The sequence below is a fragment of the Olea europaea genome, unplaced genomic scaffold, assembly GCF_002742605.1.
Source record: "Olea europaea var. sylvestris unplaced genomic scaffold, O_europaea_v1 scaffold2383, whole genome shotgun sequence".
NCBI lineage: Eukaryota > Viridiplantae > Streptophyta > Magnoliopsida > Lamiales > Oleaceae > Olea > Olea europaea.
The window spans coordinates 50,886-72,189 of NW_019241979.1; the positions used below are offsets into that span (position 1 = coordinate 50,886).

General features: G+C 31.7%; 1 protein-coding gene and 2 long non-coding RNA genes across 9 annotated transcripts; 2 read left to right on the forward strand and 1 right to left on the reverse strand.

Annotated features, from left to right (window-relative positions):
• Positions 1-4,120: 4,120 nt before the first annotated feature.
• LOC111381841 lies at positions 4,121-6,148 on the forward strand. Of its 5 annotated transcripts, none has more exons than XR_002700411.1 (5): positions 4,124-4,190; positions 4,332-4,355; positions 4,487-4,558; positions 5,475-5,633; positions 5,746-6,148. It is a non-coding gene; the product is annotated as an uncharacterized LOC111381841 (long non-coding RNA). The 5 variants fall into 5 exon arrangements; XR_002700414.1 differs by having other exon boundaries at positions 4,132-4,190; positions 4,329-4,355; XR_002700412.1 differs by lacking the exon at positions 4,332-4,355 and having other exon boundaries at positions 4,121-4,190.
• A 94-nt stretch (positions 6,149-6,242) lies between these two features.
• On the reverse strand, positions 6,243-13,639 carry LOC111381840 (two-component response regulator ORR9-like). 3 transcript variants are annotated; one of them, XM_023005686.1, is made up of 5 exons: positions 13,287-13,638; positions 13,069-13,199; positions 12,625-12,702; positions 11,541-11,608; positions 6,243-6,525 (listed from the first exon to the last, which is right to left on the reverse strand). In XM_023005686.1, the coding sequence occupies exons 1-5, from the start codon at positions 13,441-13,443 to the stop codon at positions 6,318-6,320; spliced, it is 642 nt and encodes a 213-aa protein (XP_022861454.1). In that variant the 5' UTR covers positions 13,444-13,638; the 3' UTR covers positions 6,243-6,317. The 3 variants fall into 3 exon arrangements, with proteins under 3 accessions (XP_022861454.1, XP_022861453.1, XP_022861452.1); XM_023005685.1 differs by lacking the exon at positions 6,243-6,525 and adding an exon at positions 8,781-9,063 and having other exon boundaries at positions 13,287-13,639; XM_023005684.1 differs by lacking the exon at positions 6,243-6,525 and adding an exon at positions 8,781-9,066 and having other exon boundaries at positions 13,287-13,639.
• On the forward strand, positions 7,662-8,712 carry LOC111381842. Its single transcript, XR_002700415.1, has 2 exons — positions 7,662-8,171; positions 8,284-8,712. It is a non-coding gene; the product is annotated as an uncharacterized LOC111381842 (long non-coding RNA).
• Positions 13,640-21,304: the final 7,665 nt, after the last annotated feature.

Below are 21,304 nucleotides of genomic sequence, written 5' to 3' on the forward strand. Positions count from 1 at the left end.
GGAAGAAACTCACTCCTGAGGTGTAATATTCTATCTATCTTGAAATGAGGAGAAAAATAAGTCTCTTTCTAGTGAGTATAAGCCCCCGTTTGGCCCCCATTATGTGGAAATGAAAATGGGTAGAATTGTGTTTTTTGAAAAATGGGTGATTGAAAAACAAGGAAAAGTTTTCGATTTATGTGTAATATTATTTTATGGAAGATTGTGTGATTGAAAATAGGAGAGAGAAAAATGAGGAATGGAAATTAATGGGGGCCAAGCGGGGGCTAACGTTCAAGTTTTTCCCAACCTTATATTTTTGAGATATTGAGGCAGTGTTGTTCAAGAGTATAAAGGACCCTGTGAGGCTGATGGCATTGTTACTTATTTGAAAAAGCAAAGTGGTCCTGCATCCAATGAAATTAAATCCCCTGAAGATGCTACTCTGTAATTGACGACAATAAGATCCTTGTGGTGAGTGTCATTTCCCACTCTTTTCCCTCCTCTATCCTCAAGTGTGGAGTCAAATTTGTAACCTGCGGAGGTAAAATATGTTTGTGCAAGTTTACAGGTTTGAGTATTGCCAGAATTTACTGGGGAGAAGTTTGAGAACTTCACTACTTTGGCTGAGAGATTGCATTCTGACTATGAGTTTGTTTGAGAACTTCACTATTTTGGCTGAGAGATTGCGTTCTGACTATTAGCTTGGTCATACTTTTGATGCTAAGCTCCTTCCCCGGGTGGACTCATCAGTTGCTGGGCCAATTATTATGCTGTTCAAGCCTTTTGATGAACACAGTGTAGATTTTCAGGTATAACATTTCTTTTCAGTTTTATTAGGATTATGCATACTTTTGGCTGGTTGTTTATTCTGTTCTTTCAGTCCTAAATATTATACATTTTATCTAATGTTATAGTCTTCTTAACTCAAAATATTATGCGGTGCAGGACTTTGATGTGGATGCTTTATTGAAGTCTGTTGAATCTTCAGCAGCTGCAGTGCCAAGGTGAACTAAAGCTTCTTCCATCATTTTAGGACCATTGCTAATTTTGTACAGAATGTTCTTGCTGTAGAAAGAAATTCTATGCAATACATAAATAGCACCATTTTTTTCCCTCTGTTTATTATCTGCCATTGTAAATGATTGAGCATTTCTTATTGTAAATGATCTAGCTTTTCTTATTGCCAAGAATAAAGTTATTTGTTAAAGGACAAATATTTTGTTTCTCATGCGGTAGCCAATTCATCACGCAGTGTATGCCTAAAAAATTAGGCCCCTGTTCGAGCCCCATTCTTTAAAATTAATTTCCCAAACTCATTTTCAGTCATACATTTTTGCAAGAAATAATTTTTGCATGTAAATTCAAAACTTTTCCTACTTTCTATCCATGCGTTGTCCGAAAAAATTACTTTTTACAAAATTTATACTCAGAAATTGGGGCTCAAACAGAGGCTCTACATGTATGCTGTCTAATTCACTCTGGGCTTGTTAAATTTCAGCTCTAATCTCATTTACATCATTTCCTTTTGCAACTTGGTACTTGGAAAAGTTTTTTTTTTTCCCTCTATGATTATGTGTCTGCTTGTTGCTGAAAGGTACGAGGATGTTCCTCTGAAAAATGGGTGTTCAAAGGATTCCATAGTTTTTGAAAATAGATTTTTGTTTTTCTGAATGTCCTGAAAAGACGAGGAAGAATCTTGAAATAAATTCTGCCTAAAATGTCTATCTGACCCAAGGAGCGCTGCTATTTTCTGTTTCCTTATTTCTCTAGCTTTGGTTAAATGATCTTGATCAAATTTATCTGGCTACCAAAGATTGTGCAGTTATCTTCTTTATATAGTTCAGTCGGTACCACCATATGGTTATTTGGTACAACAATACTCCATGTCATTTTCTTTTCGTAGTGGGAAACATTTGACATCTCTTGGTTTTGATTGGCAGGCAATGTCATTTCTGAACTTTGGCAGTGAGCATGATGATTCTTTTAGATCAAAATATCTTGATGTTGCTAAGCAGTTCAAGTGCAAGGGCCTAAGTTTTCTAATGGGTGATTTTCGGGCTAGTCAAGGTGGTTTCCAGGTTTGTGCACATCAGTTTCCTGTTTGATTCACTTGCTATTTTTCTTACATTTCATTACTAACTCGTCATATTGCTGGCTTCTATGAACAGTTTTTTGGGCTTAAGGAGGAGCAGATTCCTCTGATAATCACACAAGCAAATAACAGAAAGAAATATCTAAAGCGAAATGTTGAGCCCGACCAGATTGCAGCATGGTTCAAGGACTTCACAGTAAAGAATCCTTCTTCACTTCTCATAGGGCCTTCGCTCCACCTCTCTATGGAAGTCTCTCCACGGCATTGATGATCCTTGTACTTTTTTTGTACCTTCTAAAATTGTTGTCTATTTATTTACTTTTTATTTTTACAGTCTTGCATTTTGGTTTTGAAGGACGACCCTGCATGATATAAATTATGAAAACTCACATTTGGCAAGTAGTTTATTTATTGTAGTTTTTCTGGCAGCAAATAACTCATAGCTATTGTTTTACATTTATGCAGGACAGTAATTTGCAAACATACAAAAAGTCAGCGCCCATCCTGAGGCCAACAATGAACCTGTTAAGGTGCTGGTTGCAGGGAACTTGCAGGACATGGTCTTCAACTCGGGGAAAAATCGTATGAATATTGACATATTTATCATTCTTTTACATTTTTACCGTGTTAGCATTTTTGAACTGCTCTGCTTTTTCTGTTTATCGTCGTAATTTTAGCTTTCAAGTTGCACGTTATTTACTTACTGATTGTTTCTGTCAGCAGATGTATTTTCTCATTCCTGACCAGGTAGGAGTTACAGTTTTGTCCACTAGATGTTCTGTGTTATCTCTTAATTTTTTGGGATTGCACGTTAAGCTCATACATTTATTTTTAACATTAGTAAAAACATTTCATCTGTCTCTCTCTACACTTTGCAGACATGCGCCTGAGTATGTGCCTGATTATGGGCATCCCTGTCTTGGTTTTTGCATGCGCTGTTACCAGCCCGTAAGTTTTATCTTAGAGAAGAAAAAGCTCAATTTTACTTATTTCCTTTCTAGCTTGTGGAATCTCCTCAATTACACCTAAAATCTGGGCTTAATTTATGTGCACGGTTGTATTAGAGTTTTATGCTTTGTGGTGTGGACACTGCAAAAAATTGGACACTGCAAAAAATTAGTCCCGATTTTGGATGAAGTTGCCGTCTTATTTGGAAGTGATAATGATATTATCATTGCAAAAATTAAGATTCTTCACCAATACCTTTGATATTATGCCACATTAGTTTACAATTATAGCCTTGGAAAATGATTTGCCATGATTATATGATGGCACTGTTCACTCTTGCTACATCCTAATTCTATGTTTCTCTGTTGTAAACTTTAAATGCATGCATGGTCCCCATTTTCTAAAATTCACTTTTCCTAAAACTCATTTTCAACCACATGTTTTATGGGATCCACAATTTTATGCACACACATTTTATTAACTTTTATCAAAATCAACTAAAAATTGTATTTTTATCTAAATCAAACACGGCTTAGTATCCTCTCCACACAGCATACCATAAAGGTCATGGCATATCAGTAGCTGTACTGTGAATAATTGTATTATAAAATGATAGATTGAGTACTAACATCAATAGGTATAATCTATAAACATGGCAGCAAATCTTTAAATAAGAAAAAGAAATCATATTTGCAAAAACAGACATGTAAATTTTATTTGCAACTTGACTTATAATTTTATTTATACATCCTTGCACTTGGATCAGTCATGAAGTAGAAGAAAGTTGTAAAGACATCTGACTCATCTAGAATTATCCATGGTTAAAATTTCTCTTGCTTTAATCTCGTTTGTTGTTTGTTTATAAAATACCTCCTTTTGATGTTTGAAATACAGATCTTAATTTTTCCGTTGAAATTCTACTTCAGATATGACTAAATTCTCCTTTTCCTGCTTTTTTAGGATGCTAATTGCTACTGCAAATGATATCTCAAATGAAACTTTTGACATTAAATGTTATTCAAAATTATTTTTCAAGACAGAAAGTGGAAATATTTTGCTGTATGAAGGAGATAGAATGAAGGAAGAACCAGAATCAAGAAAAGCGAACCTGTTAAGGTGCTGGTTGCAGGGAACTTGCAGGACATGGTCTTCAACTCGGAGAAAAATGGTATGAATATTGACATATTTATCATTCTTTTACATTTTTACCGTGTTAGCATTTTTGAACTGCTCTGCTTTTTCTGTTTATCGTCGTAATTTTAGCTGTTAAGTTGCACGTTATTTACTTACTGATTGTTTCTGTCAGCAGATGTATTTTCTTATTCCTGACCAGGTAGGAGTTACAGTTTTGTCCACTATATGTTCTGTGTTATCTCTTACTTTTTTGGGATTGCACGTTAAGCTCATACATTTATTTTTAACATTAGTAAAAACATTTCATCTGTCTCTCTCTACACTTTGCAGACATGTGCGCCTGAGTATGTGCCTGATTATGGATATCCCTGTCTTGGTTTTTGCATGAGCTGTTATCAGCCCGTAAGTTTTATCTTGGAGAAGAAAAAGCTCAATTTTAATTATTTCCTTTCTAGCTTGTGGAATCTCCTCGATTACACCTAAAATCTGGGCTTAATTTATGTGCACAGTTCTATTAGAGTTTTATGCTTCGTGGTGTGGACACTGCAAAAAATTAGTCCCGATTTTGGATGAAGTTGCCGTCTTATTTGGAAGTGATAATGATATTATCATTGCAAAAATTAAGATTCTTCACCAGTACCTTTGATATTATGCCACATTAGTTTACTATTATAACCTTGGAAAATGATTTGCCATGATTATATGATGGCACTGTTCATTCTTGCTACATCCTAATTCTATGTTTCTCTGGTGTAAACTTTAAATGCATGCATGGTCCCCATTTTCTAAAATTCACTTTTCCTAAAACTCATTTTCAACCACATGTTTTATGGGATTCACAATTTTATACACACATATTTCATTAACTTTTATCAAAATCTACTGAAAATAGTATTTTTATCTAAACCAAACACGGCTTAGTATCCTCTCCACACAGCATACCATAAAGGTCATGGCATATCAGTAGCTGTACTGTGAATAATTGTATTATAAAATGATAGATTGGGTACTAACATCAATAGGTATAATCTATAAACATGGCAGCAAATCTTTAAATAAGAAAAAGAAATCATAATTGCAAAAACAGACATGTAAATTTTATTTGCAACTTGACTTATAATTTTATTTATACATCCTTGCACTTGGATCAGTCATGAAGTAGAAGAAAGTTGTAAAGACATCTGACTTATATGGAATTATCCATGGTTAAAATTTCTCTTGCTTTAATCTTGTTTATTGTTTGTTTATATAATACCTCCTTGTTGATGTTTGAAATACAGATCTTAATTTTTCCGTTGAAATTCCACTGCTTTTGTAGGATGCTAATTGCTACTGCAAATGATATCTCAAATGAAACTTTTGACATTAAATGTTATCCAAAATTATTTTTCAAGACAGAAAGTGGAAATATTTTGCTGTATGAAGGAGATAGAATGAAGGAAGAACCAGAATCAAGAAAAGAGAAGCTGTAATTTAGGTAACTAAATTTCAAATACGAATCATTTGTTTAGGCATTCTGGTGCGGGAAAGGAGCTTTTGGTTTTAATTCTTGTCACGTTTTATAAATATTGGTTCTCTTCTTTTTGCAGATGGAGCATCATTATCTTTGGCAAGTCATTTCGTGAAAACAATCGAGGATGATTTTAGCGTCTCGAGAAACCAGGAAAGAAAGCCTTCATTGATGAGAATCTTCTCCTCCTCAAAACCTCCCAACCCCTCTCCTTTCTCCCTTGTGGCATTTTCCGATACCTAGAATTAGATTTTACAATAAAAGCAAGAATCTCGTTTGGGATACAAATGCTAGTATTATTCAGGCGAACATTCTTGACTATTTTGTGCTCCTTAGTCCAACATATCATTTTCTCCCTACAAGTTGTATATGGGCAATTATAACTTTCAGTAAGGATTGATGCCAATAGTTGAAATCTTGTATATGGGCAATTATAAGGATTGATGCCAATAGCTGAAATATTGGTAATTGGTATTACTAAAGCGAAGTTATATGTGGGTTTGTTTCATCTTTCGTGCATGAATTATGCGCACTTCAATCTTCGAAGTTACACTGCGCGTATATGGTAGCAAAACATTTCGCAAGTAATACTGTCAGTCTATTACTGTTAAATTAGAGCGAGTACGAATTCAGCACATGGAAAAAATAATATTAGGACACAGGCAATTCTTGAATTCTGGTTCTTCTGTCTGAATCCTCAGGCGATGAAGCCTTCCTCTTGTTAGTATTGTTGTTGTGATCACTATCTATTATGGTGTCATGAATGTTAGTTGTATTAAGGAGGTGGGAATGAAGTTTCCTCAGATCTGCTAATTTGACAGGTTTCAACAGGAATTCTTCTGCTCCTCCTTCCAAGCACCTGCTTCATTACAATCGAATGCATTGATGTATCAGCAAAACCTATGCATAGTGAATAATCAAGAGAAAGCTAGTAAAAGACAAGTTTTAGGTTACAAGTTGATTTTGTTTGTAGTTACCACCCTTCAAATAGTTGCGTTGATATTGAATACTTAGGTTACTTTACATTGTATTATCATGTATTCATTAGCTAAACAAGCCACAATTGGGAAAACGTAAATTTTTTGGTATTCATAAGTTTCCATATGAGTTGATCAGGATCCTTGAATTCTTTATCGTGCCTCCATTGAGTTCAATGCTAAATTTTCAGAAAAATAAAAGAACTATATTCATATCAGCCAAGTTAGAATGTAGCATAGTATATTTGTTGGGTCACACCAATTTGATAGAGAGTGATTGACAGATGGAGACATAATGTGATTTGGCAAGATGTGATTGAATGAAAAAATTGATTGTATTTAAAACAATTCAAAAATGAAGTGTCATGTGACATTATGCCAATAATTACGTCAATATGGCATTACTCCTCGTAACTCGTATTAAAGCTTCTTTAAAGCTTTTAAATTCTTTTTTTTCACACCACTCATTTCATTGCTAGATTAATAGAATGATCCAAAATAATTAGATTCTTAATAGGTGAGCATCCACATTATGCTATATTAGTTGGTCTATTATTTCCTCGTGGCGCATTTAAAGTTCCTTGATGTGTCTCTTAAAACTTGTTGAAATATGACTGCCGACATACCATTCAAGACTAAATTTCAATGTTATAATCTCTTGTTCTAGTGCCCCCTTAAAATCCATTTGATCAGGGGTGGATATACAGAATGGTCCAAAATAGTTAGATTCTTAATAGATGAGCACCCACATTATACTATATTAGTTTGGTCTATTATTTCCTCGTGACGCATTTAAAGCTCCTTGATGTATCTGTTAAAACTTGTTGATATATGATTGCCGACATACTATTCAAGACAAAATTTCAATGTCACAATTTCTTGTTCTAGTGCCCCTTTAAAACCCATTTGAATCAGGGGCGGATTTATGGAGGGTTACCTGCCCCCATAATAAATTTGAAATTCAATATATTGCCCAAATTTTTCACAGCATACCATAAAGGTCATGGCATATCAGTAGCTGTACTGTGAATAATTGTATTATAAAATGATAGATTGGGTACTAACATCAATAGGTATAATCTATAAACATGGCAGCAAATCTTTAAATAAGAAAAAGAAATCATAATTGCAAAAACAGACATGTAAATTTTATTTGCAACTTGACTTATAATTTTATTTATACATCCTTGCACTTGGATCAGTCATGAAGTAGAAGAAAGTTGTAAAGACATCTGACTTATATGGAATTATCCATGGTTAAAATTTCTCTTGCTTTAATCTTGTTTATTGTTTGTTTATATAATACCTCCTTGTTGATGTTTGAAATACAGATCTTAATTTTTCCGTTGAAATTCCACTGCTTTTGTAGGATGCTAATTGCTACTGCAAATGATATCTCAAATGAAACTTTTGACATTAAATGTTATCCAAAATTATTTTTCAAGACAGAAAGTGGAAATATTTTGCTGTATGAAGGAGATAGAATGAAGGAAGAACCAGAATCAAGAAAAGAGAAGCTGTAATTTAGGTAACTAAATTTCAAATACGAATCATTTGTTTAGGCATTCTGGTGCGGGAAAGGAGCTTTTGGTTTTAATTCTTGTCACGTTTTATAAATATTGGTTCTCTTCTTTTTGCAGATGGAGCATCATTATCTTTGGCAAGTCATTTCGTGAAAACAATCGAGGATGATTTTAGCATCTCGAGAAACCGGGAAAGAAATCCTTCATTGATGAGAATCTTCTCCTCCTCAAAACCTCCCAACCCCTCTCCTTTCTCCCTTGTGGCATTTTCCGATACCTAGAATTAGATATTAAAATAAAAGCAAGAATCTCGTTTGGGATACAAATGCTAGTATTATTCAGGCGAACATTCTTGACTATTTTGTGCTCCTTAGCCCAACATATCATTTTCTCCCTACAAATTGTATATGGGCAATTATACCTTTCAGTAAGGATTGATGCCAATAGCTGAAATCTTGTATATGGGCAATTATACGGATTGATGCCAATAGCTGAAATCTTGGTAATTGGTATTACTAAAGTGAAGTTATATGTGGGTTTGTTTCATCTTTCGTGCATGAATTATGCGCACTTCAATATTCGAAGTTACACTGCACGTATATGCTAGCAAAACATTTCGCAAGTAATACTGTCATTCTATTACTGTTAAATTAGAGCGAGTACGAATTCAGGACATGGAAAAAATAATATTAGGACACAGGCAATTCTTGAATTCTGGTTCTTCTGTCTGAATCCTCAGGCGATGAAGCCTTCCTCTTGTTAGTATTGTTGTTGTGATCACTATCTATTATGGTGTCATGAATGTTAGTTGTATTAAGGAGGTGGGAATGAAGTTTCCTCATATCTGCTAATTTGACAGGTTTCAACAGGAATTCTTCTGCTCCTCCTTCCAAGCACCTGCTTCATTACAATCGAATGCATTGATGTATCAGCAAAATCAATGCATAGTGAATAATCAAGAGAAAGCTAGTAAAAGACAAGTTTTAGGTTACAAGTTGATTTTGTTTGTAGTTACCACCCTTCAAATAGTTGCGTTGATATTGAATACTTAGGTTACTTTACATTGTATTATCATGTATTCATTAGCTAAACAAGCCACAATTGGGAAAACGTAAATTTTTTGGTATTCATAAGTTTCCATATGAGTTGATCAGGATCCTTGAATTCTTTATCGTGCCTCCATTGAGTTCAATGCTAAATTTCCAGAAATATAAAAGACAACTAGATTCATAGCAGCCAAGTTAGAATGTAGCATGGTATATTTGTTGGGTCACACCACTTTGATATAAAGTGATTGACAGATGGAGACATAATGTGATTTGGCAAGATGTGATTGAATGAAAAAATTGATTGTATTTAAAACAATTCAAAAATGAAGTGTCATGTGACATTATGCCAATAATTACGTCAATATGGCATTACTCCTCGTAACTCGTATTAAAGCTTCTTTAAAGCTTTTAAATTCTTTTTTTTCACACCACTCATTTCATTGCTAGATTTATAGAATGATCCAAAATAATTAGATTCTTAATAGGTGAGCATCCACATTATGCTATATTAGTTTGGTCTATTATTTCCTCGTGGCGCATTTAAAGTTCCTTGATGTGTCTCTTAAAACTTGTTGAAATATGACTGCCGACATACCATTCAAGACTAAATTTCAATGTTATAATCTCTTGTTCTAGTGCCCCCTTAAAATCCATTTGATCAGGGGTGGATATACAGAATGGTCCAAAATAGTTAGATTCTTAATAGATGAGCACCCACATTATACTATATTAGTTTGGTCTATTATTTCCTTGTGACACATTTAAAGCTCCTTGATGTATTTGTTAAAACTTGTTGATATATGATTGCCGACATACTACTCAAGACAAAATTTCAATGTCACGACAAAATTTCAATGTCACAATTTCTTGTTCCAGTGCCCCTTTAAAACCCATTTGAATCAGGGGCGGATTTATGGAGGGTTACCTGTCCCCACAATAAATTTGAAATTCAATATATTGCCCAATTTTTAGAAAAGTCCTTGTAATTTTCAATTTTTGCCCCCACAATTAATCTTTTGTGTAATTTGTCCTCACAAATTTTATCTTCTAGCTCCTTTTGATGTGTCTTTTACATAATGATGTAGGGCCATTAATCAACTTCCCAAAGAAATAATCAAATAACAAGAAAAATAAATATAGTTCTTTGGGAAAGAAGAGATGAGCACGAGCATTTACATGGTAATTCTTGATGGTATATTCTCGGACGACATGACTACAACTGGGACATATTTTTGGTATTCATAAGTTTCCATATAAGTTGATCAGGATCCTTGAATTCTTTATCGTGCCTCCATTGAGTTCAATGCTAAATTTTCAGAAAAATAAAAGAACTATATTCATATCAGCCAAGTTAGAATGTAGCATAGTATATTTGTTGGGTCACACCAATTTGATAGAGAGTGATTGACAGATGGAGACATAATGTGATTTGGTAAGATGTGATTGAATGAAAAAGTTGATTGTATTTAAAACAATTTAAAAGTGAAGTGCCATGTGATATTATGACAATAATTACGTCAATATGGCATTACCTCGTACCTCGTGTTAAAGCTTCTTTAAAGCTTTTAAATTCTTTTTCTTCACACCACTCATTTCATTGCTAGATTAATAGAATGATCCAAAATAATTAGATTCTTAATAGGTGAGCATCCACATTATGCTATATTAGTTGGTCTATTATTTCCTCGTGGCGCATTTAAAGTTCCTTGATGTGTCTCTTAAAACTTGTTGAAATAAGACTGCCGATATACCATTCAAGACTAAATTTCAATGTTATAATCTCTTGTTCTAGTGCCCCTTTAAAATCCATTTGATCAGGGGCGGATTTCCAGAATGGTCCAAAATAATTAGATTCTTAATAGATGAGCATCCACATTATGCTATATTAGTTTGGTCTATTATTTCCTCGTGACGCATTTAAAGCTCCTTGATGTATCTGTTAAAACTTGTTGATATATGATTGCCGACATACTATTCAAGACAAAATTTCAATGTCACAATTTCTTGTTCTAGTGCCCCTTTAAAACCCATTTGAATCAGGGGCGGATTTATGGAGGGTTACCTGCCCCCATAATAAATTTGAAATTCAATATATTGCCCAAATTTTTTCAAAATTAAAAAAAAAAGTCCTTGTAATTTTCAATTTTGCCCCCACAATTAATATTTTGTGTAATCTGTCCCCACAAATTTTATCTTCTAGCTCCTTTTGATGTGTCTTTTACATAATGATGTAGGGCCATTAATCAACTTCCCAAAGAAATAATCAAATAACAAGAAAAATAAATATAGTTCATTGGGAAAGAAGAGATGAGCACGAGCATTTACATGGTAATTCTTGATGGTATATTCTCGGACGACATGACTACAACTGGGACATCTTTCCAAGAAGATCTCTGCACCAGAGAAATTTCATGGCCACTTAAAAAAATTCATAAAAAACATGATGAATAAAGAATATAATTTTGTATAAAACTATTCATTTTTATTTTGTTTTTGCAGTGTCTTCTGTACTGTTACACAAACTTTTCTTTTCAAATTAATCACTTTTAAATTAAAGCGAATTTGTTGCTTTATCTCCAACAATTGAGAGCATGTTCTTTGAAAAGGAGGAAAAACAATTAAGTAGACGGTGAAAAGGTAAATAAACTAAGTTAAAAGTAAAAGGAAAATAATTTTGTCTCTCCACTTTGGAAACATTGTAAACTTTATTACAGAACCCATAAAATTAATTAATTTTTCAATCGTGGCCTTTGTTCATACACGATAAGAGGTTCTTTGTATACTCGAATCGTCGTGTTCTGAACATAAAATTGGTATGCTGGTAAGTATATATACCGACGCAGTCTAATCCAGAATTATTGCGAACCTGATATACCTATAATTAGGTTTTGTGTTTTGGAAGCTAACCTTGACTCTTTTGAGCAAATCATAACCGGTAATTCCTGGCATACTATAATCTGTCATGATCAGGTTAACTTTTGATACCTGAAAAAATATTTTTATCAGAAACAGCCAAATAGGTGTTGGAAACAGTAGGGATTGAAAATAAATAGGTATATATGTAATAAGAATTACTCTCCAACAATTGAGAGCATGTTCTTTGAAAAGGAGGAAAAACAATTAAGTAGACGGTGAAAAGGTAAATAAACTAAGTTAAAAGTAAAAGGAAAATAATTTTGTCTCTCCACTTTGGAAACATTGTAAACTTTGTTACAGAACCCATAAAATTAATTAATTTTTCAATCGTGGCCTTTGTTCATACACGATAAGAGGTTCTTTGTATACTCGAATCATCGTGTTCTGAACATAAAATTGGTATGCTGGTAAGTATATATACCGACGCAGTCTAATCTAGAATTATTGCGAACCTGATATACCTATAATTAGGTTTTGTGTTTTGGAAGCTAACCTTGACTCTTTTGAGCAAATCATAACCGGTAATTCCTGGCATACTATAATCTGTCATGATCAGGTTAACTTTTGATACCTGAGAAAATATTTTTATCAGAAACAGCCAAATAGGTGTTGGAAACAGTAGGGATTGAAAATAAATAGGTATATATGTAATAAGAATTAACTGTTGGGAATTCCTCCAAAATATTTGATTAATACGATGAAGCGGTCAAGTACATATTTCAGAATATGTAACTTTCTGCAAATTGACGTACCAATTATGCAGCAGAAAAAATCAGTAAAGGGTGCACAACATTAATAATAAAAGATTTACTAAAGGGTCACCTGAAATCTTTTTGAATAAAATTGTGAAAATCTGATCAATTTCGTATAGAAATATATCCCACCTGAAGAAAATAATTTTCCCTATATTTATTTTATTTTAGTGTATAATTCTTACCTCTTTCTCGGATGATTTGGATGAAGAAGATGAACATGAAGAAATTGATGATGTTCTTGAAATTTCACTCTCTTGAATATCAAGCAACCCAAGATACTCTAAAGCCTTATCTCCAGAATCCACACACGTAACTGCATTATTACCAGAGCAGATCTGTAATCAACCCACCCATACAAAAAAGTATGTCTGGTAAGGTCGACTAAACAGTATTGACATACCTTGGTAAGAAGAAACAGTAAGAAGCCTTTCCAAGAGCTTTCTATCTATATTACTATCATCAACTGCCAATACATGAAAATGTTGTTTTTCTTTTTCTTCTTCTTTTTGTTCTTGCTCTTTTTTTGTATCCTCATCAGCTTCTGAATTTAATTCCATATTCTCTCTAAAATAATTAAAAAATGAAAAAGAAAAACCTTAAAATTTCTTGATCAAAATTTCAACTTTCGTGTGTGGAATGTGTGTGCATGCTATTTGTTCGCAGGTTCTTATATTAAGTAGTTGATAAGCAAAACCTGCGTTTGCAGAAAATATTGTACATCATGTTTTTTTCACCTAGGTTGTCTTCATTCAGACACCGTGTTGGTACAACTACTTATGGTGGTTTCCTCCACTCCTTCGGCCATGGGACCCTCACTTTATTTTCTTTTCTTTCTTTTGGATCTCATGTGCTTTGCTTTTTTCAATTTTCATACCTTTTTTTGGATTTATGGTTGATTACCAAAGGATTTTGTGGTTGAATTTCAAGGAAAATCAACAAGATCTTTGTGCTCATTTTGTCTAACATAATAATCTTAATTTGATTCGGTGATGACTTCGAAAAGTGATTAACTACCAAATTAAGAAATTTCTTTAGCTCAAAACGCACTCGACCTAGGCATGCATGTTTGTTGAAGTTTTGAAAAAAAGTATATATATATACACACACACACACCTTACTCGAAATAATTTATTATTTATTTTAATTTTAACTTTGACGAGTAAAAATGTTTGTAATTTAAAATTTACTTATAAGTAAACATGACTCATTTTATTTTTCCTTAGTTGTTATTATTTATGAATTCACATCAACTTGCATGCAAGAAAAAATGGAGAAAATTGCATTGAATGTAACTGTTAACTAGTGATAGAGTGACACGGAGTTGAGAAATCATTTGATCTTCATTTTAAAAAGATTAATAATTAATTGTATACATCTTTTTATAATTAATTCTTTTCCAAATTTTCCAATTTATTTATTTTTTATTGAGGCATTGTTAAACTAAAGATCAATTTAATTTTAATTTGTATCTACAACTAACTTACATTTATAATTTATAAATCAAGACATTATCGTAGAACTTGTAAATTGACTCATACTCTTTTTGAGGAGAATTAATGAATAGGCAATAGATATATAATTTGGTATATATTTCATCTTAATCACGTTATTTATAAAGTTAAAATTTCTTAAGGATAAAAAATTTATTTGTTTATATTTTATATTCAGCATGTTTTGTCACATGCAAATTTTTTTTTATCAAAATATTAATAGGAACATTGAGCTTCAACCACAAAGTCTAATTTAGGATTGGATTTGGAAATTGAAAAATCAAAGGTAACAGTATTGGGTAATTATAATGAAGACATGATATAAAGAAAGATCCAAGATTAGGGACCCACAAGCAAATATTTGAAAATCTTGTGGGGTCATTTGGAAATATACAAATCTTTTGTGGCCCCCAAAGTTGCTAGTCTCGTGATGTAAAATGTGGGTTCAACAGAATTATGTGTCATGACACAGGGGTTTTCTAATCTTAAAGCAGAGATTAAGGAAAGGATTTCTTTTAATATAAATTAAGGCTATGCTCAAAGTTTCTCTATTTCACGCTTGAGTGATATACTGACTTGGGACCTACTATTTGTCTGCCACGTGTTGACTTCTCCAAGTTTAGATTCATCATGATGATGATGATCATGCTGAAACCAAACAAATCTTGACGATCATGGCAGTTATTTAGGGTTTTAGTATAATGAATTTCTTGAAAGTTGTTGAATCACACATGTTTGGATGATTTATAACTGTTTGATCTATGGGGTGAAATACAATATAAGCATAACACAACGGTGTTACTGTTACTGTTACTGTTACTGTTACTGTTACGTAAAGTTATACGAGAAGTGTAATAAATGTGATAAACCAAAGTCTAAATTTCGAAAATTGAACAAGGATGTTGCCACTAGCAAAGAGAGACGTAGAAGCAAGTGATTGGTTAGTAGTTTGACAAGTTGAAATTGATGAAAGGTGAAGTTAATGTGCTTTATAAGGGACCATTTTGATAGAAAAAATAAAATAAAATCTTGTCATTGCAAGCATACTTGACTTGACTCGAGATATATGGCTCCCTTTTATATAGCTTCAGTTAATGCATTTGGATTGTTATGATTATAAGACGGATTTCTAATTTTTCACTTTGCGTGATGAAGCCCGAAAGAGTTGGACTACTTTGTCTTGATCAAAATCTCAATTTTGAAAAAAAAAAAAATGTTATTTTTTCGAGACATAGATGATTATCTTTCGTATTTATTGTCGCCTGAGCATTCTTGGTAAATATTTATGAGCGAACGAACAAAAACTTGAAAACTGTAAATAAATTCAATATTATCAAGTTTTCATATATGCTATCCTGCATTAATTTATCTCCCTTAAAAAGCTTTAGGGGCGGGACGGTGGGGCCCTCAAGGTTGGGGTTCAACGCTTTTTTTTTTTTTTTTAAATTTTTATTTTTTATCCTGCATTAATTTTCATAACAAAGGCATTGCTTAATGTAAGAAACTTTTCCGTAACTCCAACCCCTTGGCAGGTAACTATACTGTAATTACAAATAAAAACTCGTACGTTAGTCAATTTTCCTTTCAAAATATCTTTTCAAAATGAAATTTCCTAGTAATCCTAAAATCCTAATGAAAGTGATTGACAAGAATTTGCAATTTGCAATTTGAAAAGTCTTGTTGAAATATTTCACGATCAATCCGCAATTTAGCTTCCGTTTGGTCTCCATTCTCTTTCATTTTTTTCATCTCTTATTTCCAACTACACAATCATCCATAACATAATATTACACGTATACCGAAAACTTTTCATTATTTTTCAACTACACATTCTTCAAAAAAAAAAAAAAAAAACTATTCCGAACATTAAAATTTGAAAAAAAAAAAAAAAAAACGGCCAAACAGGGCTTAATGAATTTTAGACAAAGCAAGGCGTGTGTCCTTTGCTCCCCCATTTTCCTTAATTTTGGATGGACTAATAGATTTCTTTGGATTTGTTAAATTTTGACTTTGAAAAGGCAAGGTGACCATATCATATCACCAAAGTAGAAAGATTTTCTTATTGACCAATCTTCCTTCCTTAACCAAATTATGAAAGAATCTAATGATATTTTTATAGATAATATCGCTAGGGCAATTGTCGATCATATGAAGTTTTACATTGTTCATTTCTCTTCTTGATCACAGATGAATCTTTCTAGAAGAACTTTCTTTATATGTAAGCAAAAAATGAATAACTAATTATAAGATATATTAAAACCATGTATAGTTAAATTAAATTAATTCTTGTATTGATAACATAGGTTTTAAAAATCGTTTGCTTTATATTTACTTTTCATTCTCGTGTTCATGTTATTATTGCTTTTGATAATTCAATATTAGACATTTAATTTGTAATATCATCGACGTTGTCACACATTTCAAATTTATCTTCAACAATGTTAGGATAATGAGCGAATTAAGTTAAAAAAAAAAAAAAAGGAGATAAGTTATAAAAATTTAATGTTATATTATTTGCAACTGGTTTGGTTTAGCTTAAAAGGCTTAATAAAAGTTTAAGTTAAAATTAATAACTAATTTTAACCACAAGTTTCAAGGATCCATAATTTTATCAATTTTTCAACTATATATATTTATTTAATTTTATCAAAATCAATTTTAAGTTAAAATTAATTACTAATTTTTAGCAATGTCAAATAGAAACGTCGTCTCGACGCCACCAACTTGTAAATTTTCCACAAATGATTGCAAGGAAATTCTAACTCGTGGGCCCACCGTGAGTTGGACTACTTTGTCTTGATCAAAATCTCAATTTTGAAAAAAAAAAAATGTTATTTTTTCGAGACATAGATGATTATCTTTCGTATTTATTGTCGCCTGAGCATTCTTGGTAAATATTTATGAGCGAACGAACAAAAACTTGAAAACTGTAAATAAATTCAATATTATCAAGTTTTCATATATGCTATCCTGCATTAATTTATCTCCCTTAAAAAGCTTTAGGGGCGGGATGGTGGGGGCCCTCAAGGTTGGGGTTCAACGCTTTTTTTTTTTTTTAATTTTTATTTTTTATCCTGCATTAATTTTCATAACAAAGGCATTGCTCAATGTAAGAAACTTTTCCGTAACTCCAACCCCTTGGCAGGTAACTATACTGTAATTACAAATAAAAACTCGTACGTTAGTCAATTTTCCTTTCAAAATATCTTTTCAAAATGAAATTTCCTAGTAATCCTAAAATCCTAATGAAAGTGATTGACAAGAATTTGCAATTTGCAATTTGCAATTTGAAAAGTCTTGTTGAAATATTTCACAATCAGTCTGCAATTTAGCTCTCGTTTGGCCCCATTCTCTTTCATTTTTTTTCATTTTCCTTATTTTCAACTACACAATCATCCATAACATAATATTACATGTAAATCGAAAACTTTTCATTATTTTTTAACAACACGTTCTTAAAAAAAAAAAAAAAAATACTATTCCGAAGATTAAAATTTGGAAAAACAAAAAAATGACAGCCAAACAGGGCTTAATGAATTTTAGACAAAGCAAGGCGTGTGTCCTTTGCTCCCCCATTTTCCTTAATTTTGGATGGACTAATAGATTTCTTTGGATTTGTTAAATTTTGACTTTGAAAAGGCAAGGTGACCATATCATATCACCAAAGTAGAAAGATTTTCTTATTGACCAATCTTCCTTCCTTAACCAAATTATGAAAGAATCTAATGATATTTTTATAGATAATATCGCTAGGGCAATTGTCGATCATATGAAGTTTTACATTGTTCATTTCTCTTCTTGATCACAGATGAATCTTTCTAGAAGAACTTTCTTTATATGTAAGCAAAAAATGAATAACTAATTATAAGATATATTAAAACCATGTATAGTTAAATTAAATTAATTCTTGTATTGATAACATAGGTTTTAAAAATCGTTTGCTTTATATTTACTTTTCATTCTCGTGTTCATGTTATTATTGCTTTTGATAATTCAATATTAGACATTTAATTTGTAATATCATCGACGTTGTCACACATTTCAAATTTATCTTCAACAATGTTAGGATAATGAGCGAATTAAGTTAAAAAAAAAAAAAAAGGAGATAAGTTATAAAAATTTAATGTTATATTATTTGCAACTGGTTTGGCTTAATAAAAGTTTAAGTTAAAATTAATAACTAATTTTAACCACAAGTTTCAAGGATCCATAATTTTATCAATTTTTCAACTATATATATTTATTTAATTTTATCAAAATCAATTTTAAGTTAAAATTAATTACTAATTTTTAGCAATGTCAAATAGAAACGTCGTCTCGACGCCACCAACTTGTAAATTTTCCACAAATGATTGCAAGGAAATTCTAACTCGTGGGCCCACCGTTTCAAAAAACATTTACATTTTATATATATATATATATATTGTGGACCCACCAGTTTTCTTAAATGGAAAAAATTAATTGCACGTTCAAGTGGTGATTAAAATTCACAGTTCACACTTGGAATGAGTCACAGCACAGAGACTCCAAGTCCTAATCTGGTACAAATTAAAATTCAAATATTTAAGTTTAGGTGAACAATTAATTTTAATAATATATTTTATGAAGTCTACAATTTTTCAATCACATATATATCTCATTAACTTTTTTAATCAAAATTTACTAAAAAATTGATTTCAAATCCCGCTAAATAGGGATAGTCATAGTTGAATATACTAGTTATAGTTGAACGTGCTATTAATTGTTGATTTGAACTTAGATGCGTAATTAAAGGATCTGGTACAAATTAAAATTCAAATATTTAAGTTTAGGTGAACAATTAATTTTAATAATATATTTTATGAAGTCTACAATTTTTCAATCACATATATATCTCATTAACTTTTTTAATCAAAATTTACTAAAAAATTGATTTCAAATCCCGCTAAATAGGGATAGTCATAGTTGAATATACTAGTTATAGTTGAACGTGCTATTAATTGTTGATTTGAACTTAGATGCGTAATTAAAGATAAAAATGTCAAAAAAAAGGAATAAGAAAAAGTATGACTTTTTTTACAATAATAGTGAAGTGTATGAACATTATGTATTAATTATCCCTTTACTGATTTATTTGGGATTTGTCTGCACTTTTTTAAAAATTTTGTGACTGCAATTGCAATTAGTTATTTAATTTCTTTTTTTTTTGTATTTTTTAAATAGAATGGTGTTCTCTTTATTTCACAGCTTTTAATTGAGAAAATGAATGAAAATAACCTTTTGCAGAATGAAAGATAAAAATAAGGATGAAAATGCCAAAAATGAAAGGTGAGGATGTTTTCCTCAATAGTAGTGAAAAGGTAGAGATGTCATGTGCTAATTAATCTAAAAATAATATTGTAAGATGTGATAATATAAAAAATAATTATTACAAATTGTTTATGTGGAATGATTTTTTGATTCAAATGAATTAAAAATTAGTTTGAAAACAATTTAAATATTGAGGAAGTCAATTAGAATATGAAAGTTACACAGTTCGACCCAATTTACACCTAGAGGGGGGTGAATAGGTGTTTGCGAAAATTTAAGCAAATTAATTAACAATTACAACACGTTACAGTTATTAATTAGTTCGGACAAATTCACATGCAATCTACCCTATTTTGAATGAGCGCAGTATAATACATTGCTGAAATGTAAAGAACATAGAATATTTGATGACGGAGAAACCCCGATTGGGCAAAAACTCTGAGCCCGAGCCAATATGAATCCACTATAAACGAACAAACTTACGGTACTGCCAAACTCGACCAACACGAGTACTTTCTAACCTTCTGTTTAGTAATTCCCAAAGCCTCCCTGGACTGCATGCTCCTACATCGACTCTCGGCTTTCTGATATTGTCTATCTCCTATGGATTCCCGATAACTCATCGTTCTCCAAACAACCAGAATTCCGATCATCTTCCTCGATCTTCAACTTCTGACAGATCCTCTGGAAGTTTTTTGGTTTTAATGTTTGAATTTCTAGTTATGATGTTTTTCTATCGCCAAAATCAATGGAGAAAGGATTGTATGATTGTATGAATTATAAAAGGTGTAAGTATGTTTTTCACAATGAACAATTCAGACATTTTTCGTGAAACGGCACAAGTATTTATATATGAGACTTTTTGGTGGTACGATCTTGTTAAAATTCTTGAAAATCGTAAATTAGGGTCTTTTAGGATACACTATTGCTTGAGCGGCCGTCCAATGAAGAGCTAGCAACGGTCTTTCACTCGAGCGAGGCCATAGCGACAAGCTAGAGACATCTATTCTGTTTTTGCCACTCGAGAAATTGTGGTGGTTCTTCTTTCCTCGTTTCAAAGTTTAACACTAACCTACCAACTACTTTTACACAAAATTACACATAACTCCTTCACTTTTACACTTTTTCAATTTTGAATCTTTTTGTTCACAAAATTGTCAATTACAATTAAACCGAATAGAATAGTCTCTCTATTTACCCTTTTGACTTGAACTAAGCATCCAACGAATACCATCATTTATTCATATTCGCTTAATATGTGTTGAATATATCAATTGAAATTATTTATTATAGATACACATTATGTCTCCCCATTTACCTTTTCTGTATTTTAATATTCATTGAATAAATTGGAAGAAAACTCTAAATATATTCATCTTTTGTTCAAATGTTTTTTTTCATAAAGTTAATTTACTGTCCAATCAAGTAGGACAAATATATCAAATGTACATTGATCATATTGAAAAATAAAAAGTAGGGTATTATTGAAATAATTAAATACATATTGAAAAATGAAAAATAAGGTATTATTAAAGTAATTGAATTACATTAAAGATGAAAATGTCAAAGAAATGATTTTCACTTGATGTGTTATTTAATATATGTAAGAATTGGTTCAAATAATTAACCAAAAAAAAAA